At 51.8% G+C, this 20,199-nt stretch overlaps 5 protein-coding genes across 5 annotated transcripts; 3 read left to right on the forward strand and 2 right to left on the reverse strand.

Moving 5' to 3' along the window:
• Positions 1-344: 344 nt before the first annotated feature.
• LTHEOB_4677 (Het domain-containing protein) lies at positions 345-1,343 on the forward strand (the record flags this gene model as incomplete). The annotated part of the gene is made up of 1 exon (XM_035513737.1): positions 345-1,343. One exon carries the CDS (start codon positions 345-347, stop codon positions 1,341-1,343), a length of 999 nt encoding a protein of 332 aa, XP_035374726.1.
• Positions 1,344-6,076: 4,733 nt separating this feature from the next.
• On the reverse strand, positions 6,077-6,718 carry LTHEOB_4678 (uncharacterized protein; the record flags this gene model as incomplete). Its single annotated transcript, XM_035513738.1, has 1 exon — positions 6,077-6,718. The coding sequence occupies one exon, from the start codon at positions 6,716-6,718 to the stop codon at positions 6,077-6,079; it is 642 nt and encodes a 213-aa protein (XP_035374727.1).
• A 1,580-nt stretch (positions 6,719-8,298) lies between these two features.
• On the forward strand, positions 8,299-10,026 carry LTHEOB_4679 (Peptidase M35 deuterolysin; the record flags this gene model as incomplete). Its single annotated transcript, XM_035513739.1, has 1 exon — positions 8,299-10,026. The coding sequence occupies one exon, from the start codon at positions 8,299-8,301 to the stop codon at positions 10,024-10,026; it is 1,728 nt and encodes a 575-aa protein (XP_035374728.1).
• A 446-nt stretch (positions 10,027-10,472) lies between these two features.
• Positions 10,473-12,420, reverse strand: LTHEOB_4680 (Cytochrome P450; the record flags this gene model as incomplete). The annotated part of the gene is made up of 8 exons (XM_035513741.1): positions 10,473-10,638; positions 10,706-11,138; positions 11,194-11,354; positions 11,476-11,831; positions 11,885-11,894; positions 11,948-12,068; positions 12,121-12,200; positions 12,254-12,420. 8 exons carry the CDS (start codon positions 12,418-12,420, stop codon positions 10,473-10,475), a joined length of 1,494 nt encoding a protein of 497 aa, XP_035374729.1.
• Positions 12,421-15,884: 3,464 nt separating this feature from the next.
• LTHEOB_4681 (Zinc/iron permease) lies at positions 15,885-17,267 on the forward strand (the record flags this gene model as incomplete). Its single annotated transcript, XM_035513742.1, has 3 exons — positions 15,885-16,785; positions 16,843-16,942; positions 17,009-17,267. The coding sequence occupies 3 exons, from the start codon at positions 15,885-15,887 to the stop codon at positions 17,265-17,267; spliced, it is 1,260 nt and encodes a 419-aa protein (XP_035374730.1).
• Between the last annotated feature and the right edge of the window lie 2,932 nt (positions 17,268-20,199).

The following is a 20,199-nucleotide window of genomic DNA, read 5'->3' on the forward strand; positions in this document are numbered from 1 at the left end:
CTCACGGCAATTCGATGCCCATATGCCAGCTTCAGCGCCTCAAAGAACTGGTACAGTATCAAGACCAAGCACTATACCCTAAGAAATCTGATAAGCAGATGACACCACTTTGGATCGACACATTGTGCTGTCCAGCACAGCAAGGCGAAACCAAAAAGATAGCCATCAAGTTGATGGGCGAAACATACCGGAAAGCTGCCGATACCCTCGTCCTCTCCGCAGACCTAATGGGGATCGATATCACTGACCTGCCCATCATCGATTCGCTACATTACATATCTTTATCGGCGTGGGTATCGCGGCTCTGGACGCTGCAAGAAGGATGCCTCTCCAGAACTCTCCATATGCGATTCAAGTCCTCATCTCTGAGATACGATCCTTTCTTGCGAGAACTCTTGGAGCATCAGTATACTTGCGCGCTAGGCTGGGTCAACTACTTTGACCTCACGAACATCGAAAATCGCATTCGCGGCGGCGAAGACAGATCATGGCAACTAAACGGCGAATACGCCCCAGGGAAACTATTTTCGGTCACCGATGTCGCGTTTGCTCTGGCGCGGAGGAGCACCAGCGTCATCCAGGACGAAGCGCTGTGCTTAGGCAGCCTTCTAGGAGCTGATATGGGCAGCATCGCCAAAGCATCGCGTGAGGACCGCATGAAGACCCTGTTGACGCATCTGCCTTCCATTCCCCAAGGGCTATTGTTCTGGAATGGCCCGAAGATGGAAGATCCTGGATTTAGGTGGGCCCCAAGGTCTTTTATGGGCATTAATAACCCTGACTACATTGCCACTTTTGATGACCGGGATGCCAAAATCACGCCGCGGGGTCTGATGATTAAGGCACCAGGCCTGATCTTGGATAATCTTCCATCCCAGCTCAAGCATGACATCCACCTGTATCTCATCATAGAAGATCGCAACGGCAAGATGTATCATATGGTAAAACACGACTGGCTTCCCGATAGGGACGGGGAGGAGCCCAATGTTTTTACCGTTGCAACTCCCGACTACACACACATTGCGCTGCTGTGCGAGGCCAACATTTCAGACCCTGAACGCTTCGACCTGTTTACTGAATCCATTATGGTCTTCATCTACGAAGTAGCTGATGGAGTGACGTACGCTCGTCGTGGGGATTCTGGAATGCTGTCCTGTGAGAGTGCCCATGCCGAAGACTCTCTGATATCATACATAAAGAGGGACCCTAACCTGGATGCTCAGGAAGATGTGCCAAAACTTGAACATGCGAAAGAATACTTGGTGCACCTTGGTGGACGGAATATGTATACAGCTTCATATGGAACGTGGGACAATAAGGAGAGACTGTGGTGCATTGACTGATCTCGAAGATCATACGAAGGGGAGAGCAGACTGGCTTGCTCTGATAGTATTTATCGGACTAGCCAGAGCAGTTTGTTTGCAGGTTGGTCAAGTCTACGTATATCCACCTGAAGCAAAGATTGTTATATCCGCCTCTCGCATGGAGTCTACTTACACTCTAGAGTCCTAATTGATGATTCTGAAGGATTTGGTAGGCTGCACTGAAGCAGATCAAGATGTTATGGGACCTCAACAGGATCCAGCGAATTCAGAACCATGGTTACCACAAATTGAAGAGTTTTTTTTCTGTGTAACTTATGGGTAATGACCTCATCATACTTCTTGTCTCATCTTCCTTGTCAGGCTCCTATTGGCTGCATTGAATGGAATGTCATGTGAGCTCGCGCTTAGCGCAGCCTGCACACACGCGTCTCCGCGAAAGTATGCAATATATTAACCTCGTTTTCTCTTCCAGATTTTCATTCCACGTTTTCATTCCACATTTTCGCTTCCACACTTTCGCTTCCACGTTTTCTTTTCCGCGTTTTCTCTTCCGCGACGTATAATACTTACGTGGCAACTCTACTATATCTATCGCTCGCTGCCGCCTATCGCTTGCCGCGTAATCGCATTGCCAGCCGCTGTTTCTTGACGCCGTTACCCGCTCACCGTCGCCCAGCTCTCACAAAACTCCCCAGCTGGCCGCTTTACAACGCTTCGCTGTAGTTCCATGTATGGATATCCCGCCCCCCCAATCCACGCGACAATCTTATTAGCAATATTCAACGCTCCATCGGGAAGGGAGCCACCAACTGTTCATAGGATTAACGCCCTCTTCTTCATACCCAGTCCAAACTCCGTACTCAAGGATGGCGTGTGTGAAGTTCACGCTCTTCACAGGTGATGGAACGCAGAGCGAGCCCATTGAAAAGGTCCCAGCAGGAGAAGTGGCAGATTTGACGGTACCAGTACAACCCAAACGACCTTCTCCACCAGTGTACTTACATTATCACAGTCATTTCGAGATTTTCTCCTCGACTATTACGAGGTTATGGAGTCAAATGCGGAGGTGCATCTTCACTTCCAGAATGATATGCCGTGCAGTGGAGACAGTGATGTTTCACAGAGGCTCTGGAAAGCTATTGCAAAAGCCCGGCGATCATCCTCATCGGGTTCGTCATTGGAGTCGCATCTCCCAGTTTACTTTGTGTGCTTCGCCAAGGGCCAGGACAATGATGGGTGTGTCCTCGATGACTACGGTATGTTATTCCTGTCCGTTACGTAAAGAAAGATTGACCGACAAGTGATCCCGAAGAAGAGGAAGAAATAGAGGAAGAAATAGAGGAAGAAGAAGATGATGAGGAGGAAGAGGAGGAGGAGGAGGAGGAAGAAGAAGAAGAGGAAGACGAGGACGAAGAAGAAGAGACCGCCCAACCCACCCCAACGCCCCCATCCGAAAGATCTCCCAACGCTCACCGATCCGCGAATTCGGATTTGACCTCATCCAGGACAGTACCTAAAGGAAACTCTTCCAGGCCCAGAGATCGGCCAGCTATAACAGTTGACGCTTCGACAAATGAGGGCCCGCCTTCTCCTCGTGGACACAAGAGGCGGACACCAGGGTCCAACACAGATGGCCGACCGACAAAGTCACCCAGGCTGCACACGACCTCGCTGCCACCAAGTCGTCCACCGGTCGAGTCTGCCACAGATCCCTCGGCCACGCTCGGTGATGATTCACAAGAGAGTGAGCATGAGTCGATGCTCCGGGCAAAGACACCTGACGGAAAATTCATTGTAGGAACCCTGATTAAGACGAAGCATGCAGTGGCTGCTACACCCAGTTCGAGGGGTCATTTGTATTTTCAAACTTTGGACTTCGATCTTGAAGGGAACTCACTTAAACCACACGAGTGGAAAAGCCCTGCTTTCGGCGATCTCACATACCGGGGAGTTTTCGAGAAATACCGGCATTCCCGAGTGGACTTGGGATCCATGCTACTTCGTTTGTCCTCAGGGTTACCCGCCAATGTGAAACCCGTTGGCAAAGGGCAGATAGGACCCAAACACTCCCACCCTTGTGAGCCCTGTAGGACAGCTGGCTTTTTGTGCTTTGAAAGCGTAACGACGCGGTCATCGTGCGTCCGTTGCATCAACCTGCAAATCAAGTGCAGCTACTTACGCACGCACTGGGCTTCGGCCGCTCGTTCATTGTTGTCCACTGAAGCGTCATCGGTGGCCAGATCCTCGTCGGCCTCTGGTCAAGAGAAGATGAGGAGCACCGGTGAAGACGAAAGTTCTACTTCCGCTGTCATCGACCTCACCACGCGAGTAGAGCCTGAAAGTAAGTATCACCATCTTACAGTCACCCATGGTTATTGCAGCTAAAAATCATCTTTGAACAAGATCTTCGGGAAGTTAAAGTTAAACTTCTTTTCCTCAATTTCTCCGGATCGCCAGTCATCGACCCACAGACACGGAAGTTTCCCGTTACCGACTCAGTACGCAGAGTTATCAACAGAGCTAAGACAATTCTCTCGAAAAATTCATCTTCCTACGTAGGGCGCTTTTACACATCTTGGGTGAAAAGTGGAGAATCCCTCATCTCCATGAACGACAAGAAGCCTTTAGAGTATTATTTATCCAAGGACTCTGAAGGCCGACTCCAGTGCAAACTCACCATTGAAACAAGATGGAGAGAATACTGAGTCTTACGAAAGAAGAAATAGCGTGGAAATTGAGTCGTAGCATCTGTGAAATGTTTCTTTTTTTTTTTTTTTGCGTATTGATGGCACCCTTCTTATTTCAGATTCTGTCGTTGCATACTTAGATTTCAGTGTATACAGGTATAGGCAAAGCCTGCTTGACAGTTAGTCGTGTTTTGGTATGCGTTTCTCTTCTATTGATTAGTGATGGAATGTATTTATCTGTTATGTAGAGCCTGACCTTTCTCGCACGATCATCAGCTTGTCTTTGAATTGATATACTCGTTTGGACGTACTAACTAAACGCTTGCACAAATACAAGTCCAAACGTATCATCACTTATCGTGCAGTCCTATTTCACATTATATAGGAGGGTTGAATCGAGATTTGTAGGTTGCTTTACGCCTTCCAGTATTCAAAATGTCCTCATTATAATTTTCCTGAGCTTTTTTGCTCTAATAATTTAGAAACGTCAGCGGCATTTTAAAGGTTTTAAGGGGAGCTACATGAGAAATAGATGAGCAATGATTAATTATCTCAGAATTGTCAGTTTTGCTGGCTATTGTGTCATTGTGTCGTATTGATATTTTCACTAGAATCCTCGGTCTCTTGGAGGCACGCTCTACCCGCAACGCTTGTTATTTTTCATTGAATGAAACCATATGCCACCTATGCTTCCGCATATTCGCTACCAGCAACGCTTGTGGGATCCTTCTCGCTTCTAAGGATAGCTTTTACTGAGACAAATCGTCCACCTGCGAGTGATCAAGCCAACAACACCGACATCGAGGCGCCGAAGGCATGGATAGAACACTGCGTCGCCACTAATACCTGGAAGGTTTACTGCAGGAGAAGTTTTACATGTGCCGCTATAGCTTTTTTCCCCCTTCAAAAGACTTCAGCCAGCTAAGTCTCAATCCCGCAAATCGACAGCTTTAAAAAGCTCCCCTTTAAAAGTTTCCAAAGCCGAGGTACAGGAGCCATCCAGAACAGAAGCCCCTCAAGATTACCTGATCAAAACTACACAGCCATCTATCACATCAGGTAAGCAGGTGCTCACCCGAGCCGGATACATTGGATCTCTCGTGCTGGCACCTCCAGACCCACGGTAGCAACACCACTCTCCGGGGAGGCATCCTGGTACGATGACCCGTTCAGGCAATGACTTACAAGCCCCTAATGTTCCAGACGGCTCTCTAATATCTATCTCGGGGCAGCCATCGTGCCGTGGTGCCGCATCTGTGCCTCAAAAGGGAATCCGCCGGGGCCTTGTTTCTCTGAAACGGGGGGCTTCGGCGGGCGGAAATGACGCGATGCGGACGAGATGAGCGGTGGCGCAGAACTCATGCAGGAACGCACGCATTGCCACATAGCCGATCTGGTACTCTTCGTATATTCAGTTGTGTTACAACCGTACCTTTTGCATAGGAGTCCGATCGCAGGGTGTTTTGCTGATCGAAGTGGTCCATCCTCTGCTGACCTTCCTGATTCGATTAGCGGCTTTGAAGCTAAATGTTAGGTTTCAGGGTTTTAGGTTGCCCCTAGGCCGGGGGACGTGCGAGCCGCTGGCCGGGTTGACGATCGTGCTGTCAAACCAGGACTGGTAGGATCGCCGAGAGCTACTGTGCGTATAATTCACGCGTCGCCGATGCGTAATTGGTGATTGTCAAGCTTTGAGAAGCATCAAGCCGCGTGCCGGGCACGAGGAGCCGTGGCAAGTGGTCGTTGGTTCAAGGCTCATCAATCTGAGTCAGCGATCTCAAGGGATGCATGACTACTCAACCCATGCACCATCTCACTTCTTTTTGGTTTTGCAGCACATGAACATGTGAATTGTCGATTGCATTGCTAACCGCTTCCGTGGTAGTCCAGCTACCGTCAAACAACAGTCTGTTCCGAAGGGCCGTAATGGCTACTCCAAGCCAGCAACGTCGAGCATGATCGCAGTCGGTCTCGAATCGCCGAGTGGTTTCCGTAAACTCGTCACTCCCGCATCTCCAAATAGTCGTACAAGCGTTCTGTCTCCCCTCCGCCGTCCACGACACAGTTTCAAACCTCGACCTCAACAACCCCACTGTCAAACGCCCCCTTCACGCCCTTCCCGCTCTTCTCACCCCACCGCTGCGGCCCAACTTCCTCATCCACCCACACGTCGCCCCACTGGCCTTGGACCTTCACCTGGACCTTTCCCCCCTTCACCTTCTCGAGCGGCACGAGCGGACCGTTCCGCAGCTCGACGACGTGCTCCTCACTGGTTTGACCGGGCTTGAGCGAGACGAAAGCGTCGGCCTCGGGTGGCGTCATGCGGTTAATCTTGATCGAGTCCTTGTTCAGGCGCTCGCCGGTCGTAGGGTCGGTGATAGCGAGCAGACCGAGCGGTAGTAGGGCGTCGTCGAGCGGCGTGTTCCAGGTAACGAAGGTGAGGGCGGCGCTGGGGTGGGTGTTGGTGACGGTAAGTGAGAGGGTGGGCGGAGATTTAGAGGTTTGGGCAAGAGAGAGGCGGAGGTGGGTGGAGGGGTCGACAGCGTTGGCCATGTCGGCGGTGGATGAGGCGGATGAGGTGAGGAAAGGTGGCACGGAGGTGATGCCCGAGGGGATGCAGATGTAGTTGGTGAGAGACGCAGAAAAGTTGTAGATGAGAATGAGGAGAATGGCGGCGCAGGCGAAGGAGCGCAGGGTCAGGTTGGTCATGGGTGGATTGTGGTCGAGGTGGTTGGTTGTCGAGAGGGTTTCACGTTGTGGAGTGATAAGGTTCACCGACCAGCGATGACGTAGTTGACGATGCGGCCAGGAAAAAAAGACGGGAGGTGGAGACCAGGCTGAAGAGTTTCGCGAGAGGGTCGAAATAAGCAGGCAGCAGGTGGAGTCAAGGGCAAAGTCAAATTATTATGCTTACTGCGGCCAGGCCGAAGCTTGCGCACGCAGGTTGGGCGTGCCATCCCTACGAAGGTCCTCTCTGCCTTGCCGTCCCGATCGCAAAACTTGCGGGAACATCAGCAGATCAGCCCCGCCGAGAAACGCATAAAACGTGCAAACGGCGAGGCCGGCCGAGGCGCTGCCGTGAGGTGACGGGCGCGCTGAAACGCTCGAGACGGTCATTATTCCGGTTTGGATGGAAGCGACGAGGCTGGTGAAGCGGCGCGGGTTTCACGATTCACGCAACAAACCCCTGGCCCGATGCGCCAAGCCGGGCTCTAAACTGCTTGGATCACGCAGCCAGCCGCGCGCATAACAACATCTGCGCTGCGTTGTCGTCGCCACAGCCTGGCCAGAGAAACAGCGTTTGGTTTTGGGACCGTTGATGTTTTGGTCGGTCGGGTGCGTCCGCAGTGCTCGCCGACGGCCGCCGGAGCTTTTCGGACAGCGCGCCAGCCGGCTTCTTCAGCGCGCCGACGGCGTCACCGAGGACCCTTTACCCCTGCCGAGTGCCGATCGACCACGCAGCCACACACGCAGGGCTCTTCGGCTCGCTTCCCGTTCACCTTCATCACCGCGCGTCCAACCACAACTCGGACGATGCCGCCCTTGGCCACCAGCAAGCGCCGGCCCTGCCTCGCCAAGCTTTGGGGATTCGCCCAAGACGTTTCTAACGCACAGGCGCCTTCCTCTGACAGCAATCATGGCGCCCATCCTCATCCTGGTTGATCCGTTTCACCTTTCGCCCACCTTCATGCTCCACGTTTGCATCCTCCCATTGGCTACCGCTCTATACAGCATGAGGCCATCACCTAATGCGCCGACTCGTGGCGTCCGGCCATCGCCACTGCCGTGCCAACGCACTTCGTGACTTGCATCGTCAGTGGCTCAGGCCTCCGCTCTACTTTCCGGAGTCGCTCCATACCCGAAGAGGACGAAACGGATCGCCGTTTCTCCCCCTCGACCACTCACGCCTTGGCAGCCCGGTACCGTTGCAGATAGGGCGTTGCCCTTAGATTAAGGCCCCGGACTTGACCAGCATCCCCGTGATTAGCACGCTCTGTTTATGTGAATGTCCCCGCATTTCCTACCCAACCGAGAGTCTTCCGGCTCGCGTATCCGCCCGTCTGGGCTGGGCCTGGAAATTGATTCAGCCCCCAGCGGTTGCTATAAAACAATCGGATCTACCTCCCCTCAAGCCACCATCACCACCACCACCACTTTCCTTCTCCCCATCCTTGCGCAGGTCGCCGACTCCCTTCGGTCACTCTTCTTTTCTGTCACTACCAGCTTGACGCTGCTCTTACGAATCACTCTCTCTTCCTATCTACCTTCCCTACTTCCTTCCTTTCACCATGAAGCTTTCTACTGCTGCTGTTCACGCCGCTCTGGCCTCCGTGGCCGCTTCGGCCGCTGTCGAGCTCAACAAGCGCGTCACTCCCCTGGACGTCAAGCTCGAGACTCTCAGCAACAGCGAGATCAAGGCCACTGTCACCAACAATGGTGACAAGGACCTCAACCTTTTCATCCGCAACACTTTCCTCGACAGCGCCTCCATCGAGAAGGCCGAGGTCTACAGCGCCGAGTCTCGCGTTGCCTTTGATGGTATCCGCCAGCGTCTTGGCACCAACAACCTGACCAGCGACTCTTTCCAGAACATCCCTGCCGGAGGCTCCATCGAGGCTACTTGGGATGCCGCCGAGATGCACGATCTGTCCGCCGGTGGTGACTTCGATATCCTGACCCAGGGCGCCATTCCCTACGCCGAGGCCAACTCGACCGTCATCAAGGGCGCCGTTCCCTACCTCAGCAACCGCGTCCGCGCCAACGTCCTGGCCTCGCACGCCAAGAAGGTCCGCCGCAACTTCTTGGGCAAGATCGAGAAGCTCAAGAAGCGCTCGACCCTGACCGACTGCTCGGGCGACAAGAAGACGGCGACCGAGACTGCCATGACCAACTGCCAGAAGCTGGCCAGCGCCGCCGCCGAGGCCGCCTCGTCCGACAACGCCGCCTTCAGCGACATCTTCAAGAACGCCGATGCCTCCGAGGTCAAGAAGGTCCTCAACGCCGTCGCCGAGGAGTGCGGCAGCACCACTTCCGGCGCCGCCACTTACTACTGCGACGAGAACTCGGTCCCCTCCGAGTACGCCGTCGGCGGCTGCTCGTCGCAGGTCCTCGCCTACACCATGCCCTCCGTCTCGCTCGTCGTCAACTGCGACCTGTACTACAGCGCCCTCCCCGACCTGACCACTACCTGCTACGACCAGGACCAGGCCACGACCACCCTCCACGAGTTCACTCACTTGTCCGAGATCAAGGGCACTGACGACCTCGGCTACGGCTACAGCGCCGCCACCCAGCTCACCGGCTCCCAGGCCCTCAACAACGCCGACTCTTACGCCATCTTCGCCAACGCTGTCGCCAACAACTGCGCTGGCTCTTCCGGCTCTTCGTCCTCTGGCTCTTCTTCCTCGTCCGACGACAGCAGCAGCGGCACCTCGACCGGCTCCGGCTCCGGCACTGCTACCACTCCCGAGGCCGGCTCCGGTTCTGGCTCTGGATCTGGCACTGCTACCACCCCCGAGACCACCCCTGAGGCTGGCTCCGGCTCCGGCTCTTCCGGCACCGAGACTGGCTCTGGAATCGGCGGTATCTTCACTCCCATCGCCGGCGGCTCTTCCGGTTTCGGTGGCGGTTCTTCCACCGGCGGCTCCTCGTCCGGCACTGAGACCGGCTCCGGCATTGGCGGTATCTTCACTCCCATTGCTGGCGGCTCTTCGACTGGCACCTCGCCTTTCGGTGGTGAGTCTTCGGGAACTGAGACTGGCTCTGGCATCGGTGGCATCTTCACCCCGATCGCCGGCGGCAGCGGCTCTGGCTCCGGCTCGTCCGGTCTCAGCGGTCTTGAGGGTCTCGAGGGTCTTGAGGGCCTGGAGGGTCTCGGTGGCCTCTTCGGCCTCGGCGGATCCAGCTCTAAGGACACCACCAGCGATTCGTCTTCGTCGAGCTCCTCGGGCTCGTCGTGGTGGCCCCTGAGCTTCTTCAAGGGCGGCCGCCGCGTCGTCGTCGTCTCGAGCGACTAAGAAAAAAAACGAAACAAAAAGTAAATAACGGGAGCGGTGGTGCATATCATTTTTTGATTCTTCTGTGGTGAATTCTTCTTTTCTCATATTTTTCTGTATATATACACACGGGTTTGATACCCATTTAGACGAGATGGTGGTGCGAGGGAAGTGAAAACGACGGGTCTTCTTAGTTGAATGATCTTTCTTTTCGTCCTTGAAAGCAGGAAAACAATCTTCATGACGACGTTATGGACGTTTTGTTCCATGAGTATGCCAATTTTTTGTTCCGTTGTATTGCATCGTGTTGAGTGAAATGAATGACCGAATACTGAACATGTTTGAGCTTTATTACAGAAAGACTATCATGAACCGGTGACTGTAGAAGCAAGCACAACCTTTGAGAAACTCAGCAGAAATACAATTTCTGCATCTACCGAGTTTTGAAGACAAGGGACATCTGCGCTCTACTTCACCAACACCCGAATCCCCTTGCTCCCCGGTTTGACTGCAGGGATGAAGGCATCATGATGGAACTCTACATCCTCAATCGTAGTCTCGAAGAGCTGCAAGCGATGACCGTAGCAGTGGATCAACATCGCCAGCAATGTAAATAGTTCCGCTTGGGCAAGGCTGCAAGATATTCTCTGTTAGAAACTCTGCGTCCCAATTACTGTGCGCGGAAAATGACTGTACTCACTTCATTCCCAGACACTGTCTTGATCCCTTGGAGAAGCTCAACAAGTACTGATCAAGATGTCTATTCCTCTTCCCGTGCTCATCCAACCACCTCTCTGGCTTGAATGTCCGGCTGTCGGGGAATAATGTTTCGTCATGATGAATCTGGTAACTCGACATCCCGACTGCATAACCTGGAGGGATCATCCACGTCTTATCAGCATTCTTGTAGATGATGGGTTCATCGGGGGAGCTGCGCGGAAGACGTGACCCCACTCCATAGCTCAGACGCAGAGCTTCATTAACACAAGCGCTCAAGTATGGCAGTTGCTCGAGCGTCGCCAGCGAAGGGAAGGCGCTTGGATCTGTGCCGGGAATGACGGTCTCAAGTTCAGCGTGAAGCTTCGCAATTACCTCTGGAGCTGACAGCAGGTAGAACATAGCAACGGAAAGACCTACAGCAAAGCGTCACTCATTAGGGTCGGTCATGGTCAGCGTGGAAGGCCTTACACCAGGTAACAGTTTCAATTCCCGCACCAACTAGTGACTGCGCTTCCATACCCATTCGCTCAACTCCTTTCTCGGAATCCGGTAGATCGCTCGTGAGTAGCTCATGGAACACGGTTGTCCGTGACTTTGGGACGTTTAGATTGACGTCTTCCTTGATTTTTCTTATGCGTATACGCGCGTCGACTCGAAACAGACGCCAAAGCTCACTGACAGGGCTTAAGCGTTCCATGATGGAGCTGTACACTATTAATCTACGAACTAGTACTTGGCGTACAAACTCACGAGGGGATGGCATTAAACAAATGCATGTAAATCGGAAAATGCCTAAACGAGAGGATGGACTCAGCGCCCATGTGGATTGGATGGTAAAGGCTCAGGGGCATCCGCGGGTCATCCAGAAAATGGTTTCCGTCGCCGTATAGGTATTCCGTAATCACGTCTGTCGAGAAGCATGAGATAGACGTGACAAGGTCGAGCGGTTCGCCGGTTCCAGCCCAGGTTTCGAGGTTTTTGCAGTAATGGATTGCTTTTGCTTTGATGGCGGGCTCCAACTTCGATATCATTGCTTTGGAGAAGAACCGGTTCAGAGGAGCCCGACGAGTGCGATGTAGGTCGTGGTTGGCGGTACCGAAATGCGCCTACGTTAGCATCAGTCCCATGTATTTCAAGCATCATTGCAGCTTCTGCATACTCCTTCAAATCTGCGCCGGTGGTCAGCAGCCTTGCAAAAATACATGATCTACTAGAGGCGTACTGAAATGGTCGCGTGTGCCACGGTGGACTTTCTCGCTTCTTGCCCGAGTTCGTGTACAGAACTTCGATAAAGCTGGGATCGCTAACATGGAGCTCATCTGGGTTTATTCGGATAATAGGCCCTGCAAAGCGTTAAAGACTGTCGACGCCAACGACAGTCGCTGATACCCGTACCGTATGTCTTGTGAAGGTCGATGATGACCTTGGTGTAGTCGCCAGGTCTGTAGATGTCGTAATAGATCTCGTACCAATATCTAATGTGGGTAAGCACATTTTCAGCAGTGTAGGTCAGTATGCGGAATGTTACGTTAGACCGGCGAGCTTTGGTCCAGGGAATTTAGCCAAAGGGTGAAATCTCGACAATCGGTACAGGCCGAGAGATAAACCATACAGTAGTATTGCCACCGCAGTAACGAGAATAGGATGTGCTGCGATGTACCCAACACTGGTTAAAGGTCCGGTGTGAAACTCCATGGCTGTGTAGTTGGTAGTCTCGATGTCGAGTGGGAGGAGGATCAGGCCGGCGAGTGGCGACAGTGATGGTTGACGTCCTAAATGATATCCATTTTATGGAGATAACGGCGGCATGCAAAGCCTACCTTGCGCCCAATGATAGATCCCAATATGCGCCACATAGGTCATGCGACACGTCAGGCACTTTAGCCTAGTAACATAATAGCGGCCGTTTTGCCGTTTTTGTATCACCCAGCTCACCATTGCTCTATCTCCGTAGGATTAATGTGACAGATGCACAGGTAGAAAACCTGTAACTTTTATGCCCAACCGTGCTCCTGTCACTCACATCTGTGGAGCTTATTGATTTAATATTTGAGGCCCGACGGCTTTGGACGTCGCTATTGTTGTGTGTATGATGAGAAAGCTGCCCCGCATCCAGTGAAACCTACAACGCACAGGATGCATTAGCGCTGAGTATCTATGCATGAAGATATTGATGACATACAGCACAGCAGTAACCAGATAAAGCGGGGTAAAAACGATGTCTATTGATCAGTGGTAGGGTGGAACTTTCTCATGACACACCAAACCAAAGTTTCTGCTCCAATGGTCTTGTAAAACCGGCATTGTCGGGGGCATATCGAGTCGGCAAAGCCCCGAGCTTTTTAAAAGATAGCGTATAGGCGTTGGTACTCTGTCAACCAATTAGCGAGTTGTACCCTAGCGGTAGGGCGTTCTAAAGGGTAAAGCGTGCAGCGTCGGCAACTTTGAACGTGGCAAATAGAACTTCGTTTGCCTTCAACGAGGCAAACAACACTATGAACACAAGAAGTATACTAAGCTCTATTTAGATTAGTATCTATATGGCTCACAAGGTACTCAACTCCCTCTCCCACAAGCAGGAACAACCAAAAAGATACCTTGTTCCGTATTCCAATCTAAGCGAAACTATCGAGTTGACAATATGCAGAAGCACTCATTATCATGCACACGTATAACCGTTCCTCTGTCAGTCCTCTGGAAGTGGTGAAATCCTTCGTCAAATTAGGAAAGGTGTCCCGGTAATCTACCCATCTTTAGATGAAAGGACCGATGACTATCAAAGATGACACGTGACATTCTCGCTAATCTAGGCAGCAGTCTTGAACTATTTCACCGCTTGTATTCTCTCACATCCATTACTTCTCCAAATCCTCACATCTTTTAAGTGTAAAAATGGAAAATTTACCTGTCGATATCAAGATCATCATCATCGAGAAACTCATAATCCTTCTTCGTAAAGACACGAAATTGAAGATATCAGCCCACAACAGACCAAGGCTCGCCCCTTACGCATGCATCAACAAATCATTCAATGAACTCGTGGAGTACCACAGCTTTCAGAATCTCTTTGTAACTGCACCACACATCATTGGGCAGAGAGATGTAGGCTCGACATCCACCAGCCGCTTTAAGCAGATGATGGAACGCGACGGTGAACGCCGCAAAAAATATGTCCGCCGTATTTGGTTCACAGCCAGCCTTGAGTTTCCACTGAGCTCTAGCGAGGCTCACTCAGAGTGTGGTTCTGCAGCCAATGACAAGGCATTCTCTGAATCATTGCGCGACTTTTGGCAGATTCTGGCCGAGTGGCCGACAGACAGACGGATAAGGCTAAACCTACACCACGCGCCTATAAAGAAGCACGGCCCCGAAACATTGCCTTCTTCGAAAGACCCAGCCTTTTTGAACATCATAGATGTCGTCTCGTGGCCGCGCGTACGCTGTGTTTTCGATTTCGGAACAAACAGACCTTGGCACATCTCCAGAGGTTTGGAAGCAAGTGACGTTTGGGATTGGCGTGTATGGCCAGTCTCGCTCATGCATCTCCTGGCGGCTATGGAAGGACTTAACGGGGTAGCTGTCCAGCTGCATGATGTATCAAGCGCAGATCTGCCTCTGTGGCAGGAATACCGTACAGGTTTGTAGTCTCCTTTTCTACCCATGCCCATGTTGGTCACTAACAGAATGCGACAAAGTGCTGGGACAAAACTTGCACATGCTCCCCAAAACGTGCGAGCGATTCGAAGCATTCATCGCACCACGCACAAGCGATCAGCCAGCATCCATGCCGCTCGGCACAGATCACTTGTGCGTCGGACTGCGGAATCTGTCCACGCAGCTACGCTGGTTGCGTTTGCATGACTTCACCATCTCACCCTCGCTTTTTTGGCCCAGCCAGAATGAGGACCCTTCCGCCATTCCGGCCCTTTACTGGCCCAACTTGAAGGGTCTTGCTCTCTTATGCGATCGAACAGACTGTTATGGTACGCAATGCTAGCCCAGCAATTTTATTGACCAGTTTGAGACTCCAGTAGCTGACCCTTTCGATTTTTTAAAGGAGAACGGTTCGACCTGTTTGAATCTGAAAAATCGGGAACCGGATTCGAAAGACGGGCCGCGATTAAAGAGAATCTAAATGCGCTTCAAGTGGCCATGGGACGCGCAGTTCGTCAGATGCCCGCCCTCGAGGAGCTGTATGTGACTATGTCGGCGGGGCAAGGGTTCCTCAATCGTCCGGAGCTACGGAGCTGGGTTGCCGAAAGGTCTCAGACAAGGAATAATGCGCTTGTCGTTAAATGGCACAGCAAGCCCGACGTTAACATTACAGAACTGAGCGATGAGGCTCTGGCTGCCTGGAACGTCAAGAAGGAACAGCTTGATGTAAGGCGTAGCCGTTCCCAGAACACAGTGAAGGCAGTCATGGGACAAGCGTGAGGTATAAGTTGCTATTTCATTGGGTTGAGGAACGACAAGCGTTCTAGATGATTATCATTTCAGTTTTGCGCAGAGGAATTGCTTTTTCCTTCTGTATTGCTACCTTAATAACAAGCTTACTAGCCGTGTCCATAGTACTATTTCCAAGAGATCAACAGCAACGACATGTCTCTCAAACACTATCCATTGGGATCTAAGATATGTATTGTTCATCGAAACATTTGCGATACCGCATGCCTTTTACATAAGAGTCATCATCAAGGTGCCCGCACGTGAGAAGCGAGGTGTTGGCGCCAAGCCAGCTCGCCGATTCCCGCGTGCGAAGCCCAACCGGTCGTGCCTTTCATTGGCATACCCACTTCTCCACGCGGGCTTGGCACTTGGCATTCGGGCTTGAGGCGGCATCGCATTACACTTTCGATCCCGTTCTCCCGCTCACGTTTTTTCCTTTATGGCGTACCGCTGTTTATATCTGACGCGTACCCGCGGCCCTGAATCTTCCGTCCCCATGGCTCGGTGACCTCGCCTACCATCAGTGTCTTCTTCCTCAGCCCTTCCCTCCACACCCACGATCTTACAAAATCCCATGGCCGCAAACAGAAAATCCCCCTCCACCCCGCCGCCGCATAGAGCAAGAAACCCGGAGTAAACTCCGCCAAACCTGAACCTCACCCTGCCCAAATCATCACCACCACCACAACCACGACCACCACCACCAACCAACCATGGCATCCACCTGCGCCGGGCCCAACCGCGGCCCCACCACCTCCTACAACACCCCGCTCCACGTCGCAGCCCTCTTCATCATCCTCCTCGTCTCCACCCTCGCCTGCGCCTTCCCGCTCCTCACCCTCGCCCTGAACAACCGCAAGGCCGCGCGGTCTTCCTCCACTACTACTACCGCTACTGCTCGCCCCCCCAATCGCCGCCGGCGCCTGACCTCCTTCCTCTTCTGCGCCCGCCACTTCGGCACGGGCGTGCTGCTCGCGACGGCCTTCGTGCACCTGCTGCCGACGGCCTTCACGTCGCTCGGCGACCCCTGCCTGTCCAACTTCTGGACCGAGGACTACCAGGCCATGCCCGGCGCGATATGCTTGCTGGCGATTTTCTTCATTGCGACGGTCGAGATGGTGTTTTCGCCTGGCGGCCACATGCATGGGCACAAGGAGGAAGGGGGGCAGGTTTTGGGTGGGGGGTTGGAGAGGATGGGGAGTCGGGGGAGTAGCGTGGTTGGCGATGGGGAGGAGGAGGTGGAAGAGGAAGTGAGAGGGCAGAGGGGGTCGGCGGAGGGAGCGGGAGGGGAGGGACTGCATTTGCGCCATTTGGGGCCGTGGAATGGAAGGTCGAACAGTGTCGGTCGCAGGCTGACGGATATGGGCGAGAGGCGGGATCAAGACGCAGCAACGGAGACGCGGAGGATGGCGGAAGAAGAGATGCGGGAGAGCCAGCACGAGCCGCTGAAAGGCGTCGTGCCGTTGACGCCAGAGCAGGAGCATAAGAAGGCATTGCTGCAGTGCATGCTGCTTGAGATGGGGATTTTGTTTCACAGCATCTTCATTGGTATGGCGTTGAGCGTGTCGATTGGGAAGGAGTTTATCATCCTTCTGATTGCCATCGCATTTCACCGTAAGCCTCCCCCGGAAAGACTGACAGAAAAGAGCTGTCTGGCTGACAATTGCGTAGAAACATTTGAGGGCCTCGCGTTAGGGTCTAGGATTGCGGCGTTGAAATGGAAGCCGAACGCCATCCAGCCTTGGATGATGTCTTTGGCTTATGGTTGCACGTGAGTCTCTTCTCATTGCGCAAGGCTGCAGCCTTTACATTTCTTTTTTGCTCACATCTCATGCAGAACACCGGTCGGGCAAGCCATTGGCCTGGGACTTCACACACTTTACAGCCCCGACTCGGAGGTCGGTCTCCTAGTTGTTGGAATCATGAATGCAATCTCTGCTGGTCTGTTGGTATATGCATCGCTCGTGGAGCTGATGGCCGAGGATTTTCTTAGTGATGAGAGCTGGCGCGTTCTGCGGGGCAAGCGCAGGGTTTATGCATGCTTACTCGTGTTTTTGGGCGCTATTGGGATGAGTTTGGTGGGGGCGTGGGCATAAGGCATGAGAAAGCGAGTGCTTTGCACAAGAACGGAGACCGGTCAGCGAAGATATGTGCTCAAAATCTGATTTGGAAAGATGAACCTGGTCTAGACACAGGTTTTAGTATTACTCAGCAATCCAAATAATCATTCACATGCACATGGTTCTATTGATCGATGTCCCCGCTTGCTTATGGATAACGAGCCATAAAGCGCCACTTATTAAGCCAATCGTTGTCTTTTCCGAATGAACGGGAGGCCAACGAGGAATCTTTTACCCTGTACTTGCATAATGAGTCGCTAGCATCCTGCTCAACTGGAAGTAAGCTTTGTTCAGCCTCACCATGGATATAACGTGCACGAGAAATCCGCCAGTTTCTTTATTTTCTGCATGCACAGCCTACAATACGATATCCCTCAACCATTCTATGAGCCGCCACTATGGCTTCTCGAAGCTTTGGCCTCGGTCACGACCCAGCGAGCCACTTTCATTCCAAAAGCGATCCCCGTGCCGTCCTGAGAGACACCAATGCCGTTCCAAGTATGCCCCTCCCAGCAACAAGCAGACGACCCACGTATCGAAGCAATTCAGTTCCGCCTTTGAGGAGCCGCAGTACCGGTTCAATCAAACATAGTGGCAAGAAGCGGAGAGTGGAGCCAATCCAGGACCCAGAGGTAGCGCCTCCTCGAAAATCAAAAAGCAATCCTGCCGAATGGGATACTAGGAGGTCGATATGTACACTCAATGTATTCTGTCGGCGTCAAGGATGCTACGTCGGCAATACAATCGAGGTGATTGACAGCGGTGCGTACCCGGATCCAGATGACGCAAGGCGCATGATAATGAATGACCCGCATTTGGTACACAATGATCGGAGATTTTTCGAGGAGTTGAATTTCGTTTACTACACTTATATGTGTAGCTTCTGGAGACGGTGGTGTTCTCTGAAAACTTTACGCACGTTCCAACTAGTCAAGGTACGTTCGTCTAATCTACTTGGCTGTACTGAAACTCAAGATGGTATAGTTCACCCGTGATCGTAGCGCTCGATTTGAGACAGTTGAGCTTGCGCCCGATGCCTTCTTTGAGATGTTGGCGTACTTTCACTGCCCCTGGAAAATCTCTCAAACCGGAACCACCTGGGATTACGTGGATTGGGTGTTCTATCTGAGACAAGATAATGCACGTCATTCTCTTGAATTCATTGAAAGCTGGTCTGGTTGGCGGGTGGCAATCGCTGGGTCTATTCCTGGCGTCATCTCCACTGGAGTGGCAATGGTATGGGCTCTCAAAGGTGGAGAATTGTCCACCGTCTTCACTGTGGCTGGATTCATCCTTGCATCATCTGCACGTGAGTAGCCAAACAAACGTTGCTGTGGAACCAATCTGACTAGATTTCATCTATAGTTCTCGCCGCACTATTTGGTTTTATTATCCAGATGGAACGGTAACTCACGTGGCACGTCAGCTGGAGAATGGGAGGATTAGTATCCGATATGACGGTACTGTTTCTACTAAGGCACAAAAATCATCTATTCATTTCATAAACGTTCATTGTCCGTATGCGCAATCGAAATATTAGCTATATAATTTTTGTCCTCACTTGCACAAGCTTCGCAGTTTTTTAGAGTCCTGTAAGCATGCGTGATGGCCATTCTCTTTGTTGCAGGTATGTTCGTCAGGTCATCAGCCACTTCCTCAGCAATTTTAAATTTCGACACCCACTCGACTGAGAATAAGGTGTCATATCTCGGAACTGCAGTTGGTATGAGTTGTTACTATTGAAAATGATTGGCTCTGATGTGTAGTGATATCAACCTCTTCAGCTTGTGGTTATTGAAGCTCGCCTGAAGAGGCATATCAGACATGTCTCGGCCATAAGTATAAAGACATTACTTGAATAAGGTAGAAGGTATTTAGACAAAGAGATTCTGAACAATGCGTTGTCTAATACGTTGAAAGCTCATTGCTTCAGAAGCCTATTGCAAACCATTCATCAGTGAACTGTCGCTTTAACGCGATTTCTCGTTAGAAGGCATAACGTCCAACACGCCCATTCAAAGTAACTCATAATATTACAATTAAAAGTCTAAAGTGCCTGCTTCATCACGCCTCTGATTCACATGTGTAGAAAGGAATTGGTGTGAGATCCACAACCGAGCGAACAATGCAAATGTCTCATACAACATTGTTTAGCCTGAATAAAGGACATGAAGAATAAAAAACCCCGCAGCTCTGCTGCATTTCGGCAAAGGTAGGTTCAACCCTGAGCAGGCTCGGTGGACGGTACCACAGAACGCGATGGCACGCTACATCAAGGCCCATGATATCGCAGGCATAATCATTGTACTTGGAGTAGCCATGTTTCTCGTGGTAACGATACTCAAGACTTACAGCATGGCCTTCGGTTTCATCTTTCCAATGATTTTTCGGGAAACTGTGCAGGACACATTGGATCGAAATGGTACTGTTGCTCCTACTACCCTAATCGAACACAAAACGATAACAGTTGAGCCTTCGCTCAGTGAGCTTACACCCGCCACAGTAACTATGTTCAGCACCGAGGTTGTGACGTCTGTTGTGGTGGCTACCAAGGCCGGTACTTGCAGCCCCACTCCGACAGTGCATTCATATATCTCGGTATGGTCCCAGCCGGTGGTGCTGGTCCATGAGTCCACCGATGCTGAAATTAGCATCATGACGTTCACTCTGACCACTTCCATAACGGATGTTGTCTGTGCTCCTACTTCAGCAACTTCGCACGGTCACCGTCCATCTCTGATTACGCTGTACATTCCACGTCCGGCCGAGACTGATCCGAGGGATGAGTCAAAAGTTGCATAGGGCTTATTATCTTGGCTTCTATTAGGATATATATCACTATCTCATGTTTTTTCAATTTTATGTGGGTTTTAGATTTGCTTCACGTGCAGGATGTTACAATTTGCAT

Source organism: Lasiodiplodia theobromae, assembly GCF_012971845.1.
Source record: "Lasiodiplodia theobromae strain AM2As chromosome Unknown scaffold_12, whole genome shotgun sequence".
Classification (NCBI taxonomy): domain Eukaryota; kingdom Fungi; phylum Ascomycota; class Dothideomycetes; order Botryosphaeriales; family Botryosphaeriaceae; genus Lasiodiplodia; species Lasiodiplodia theobromae.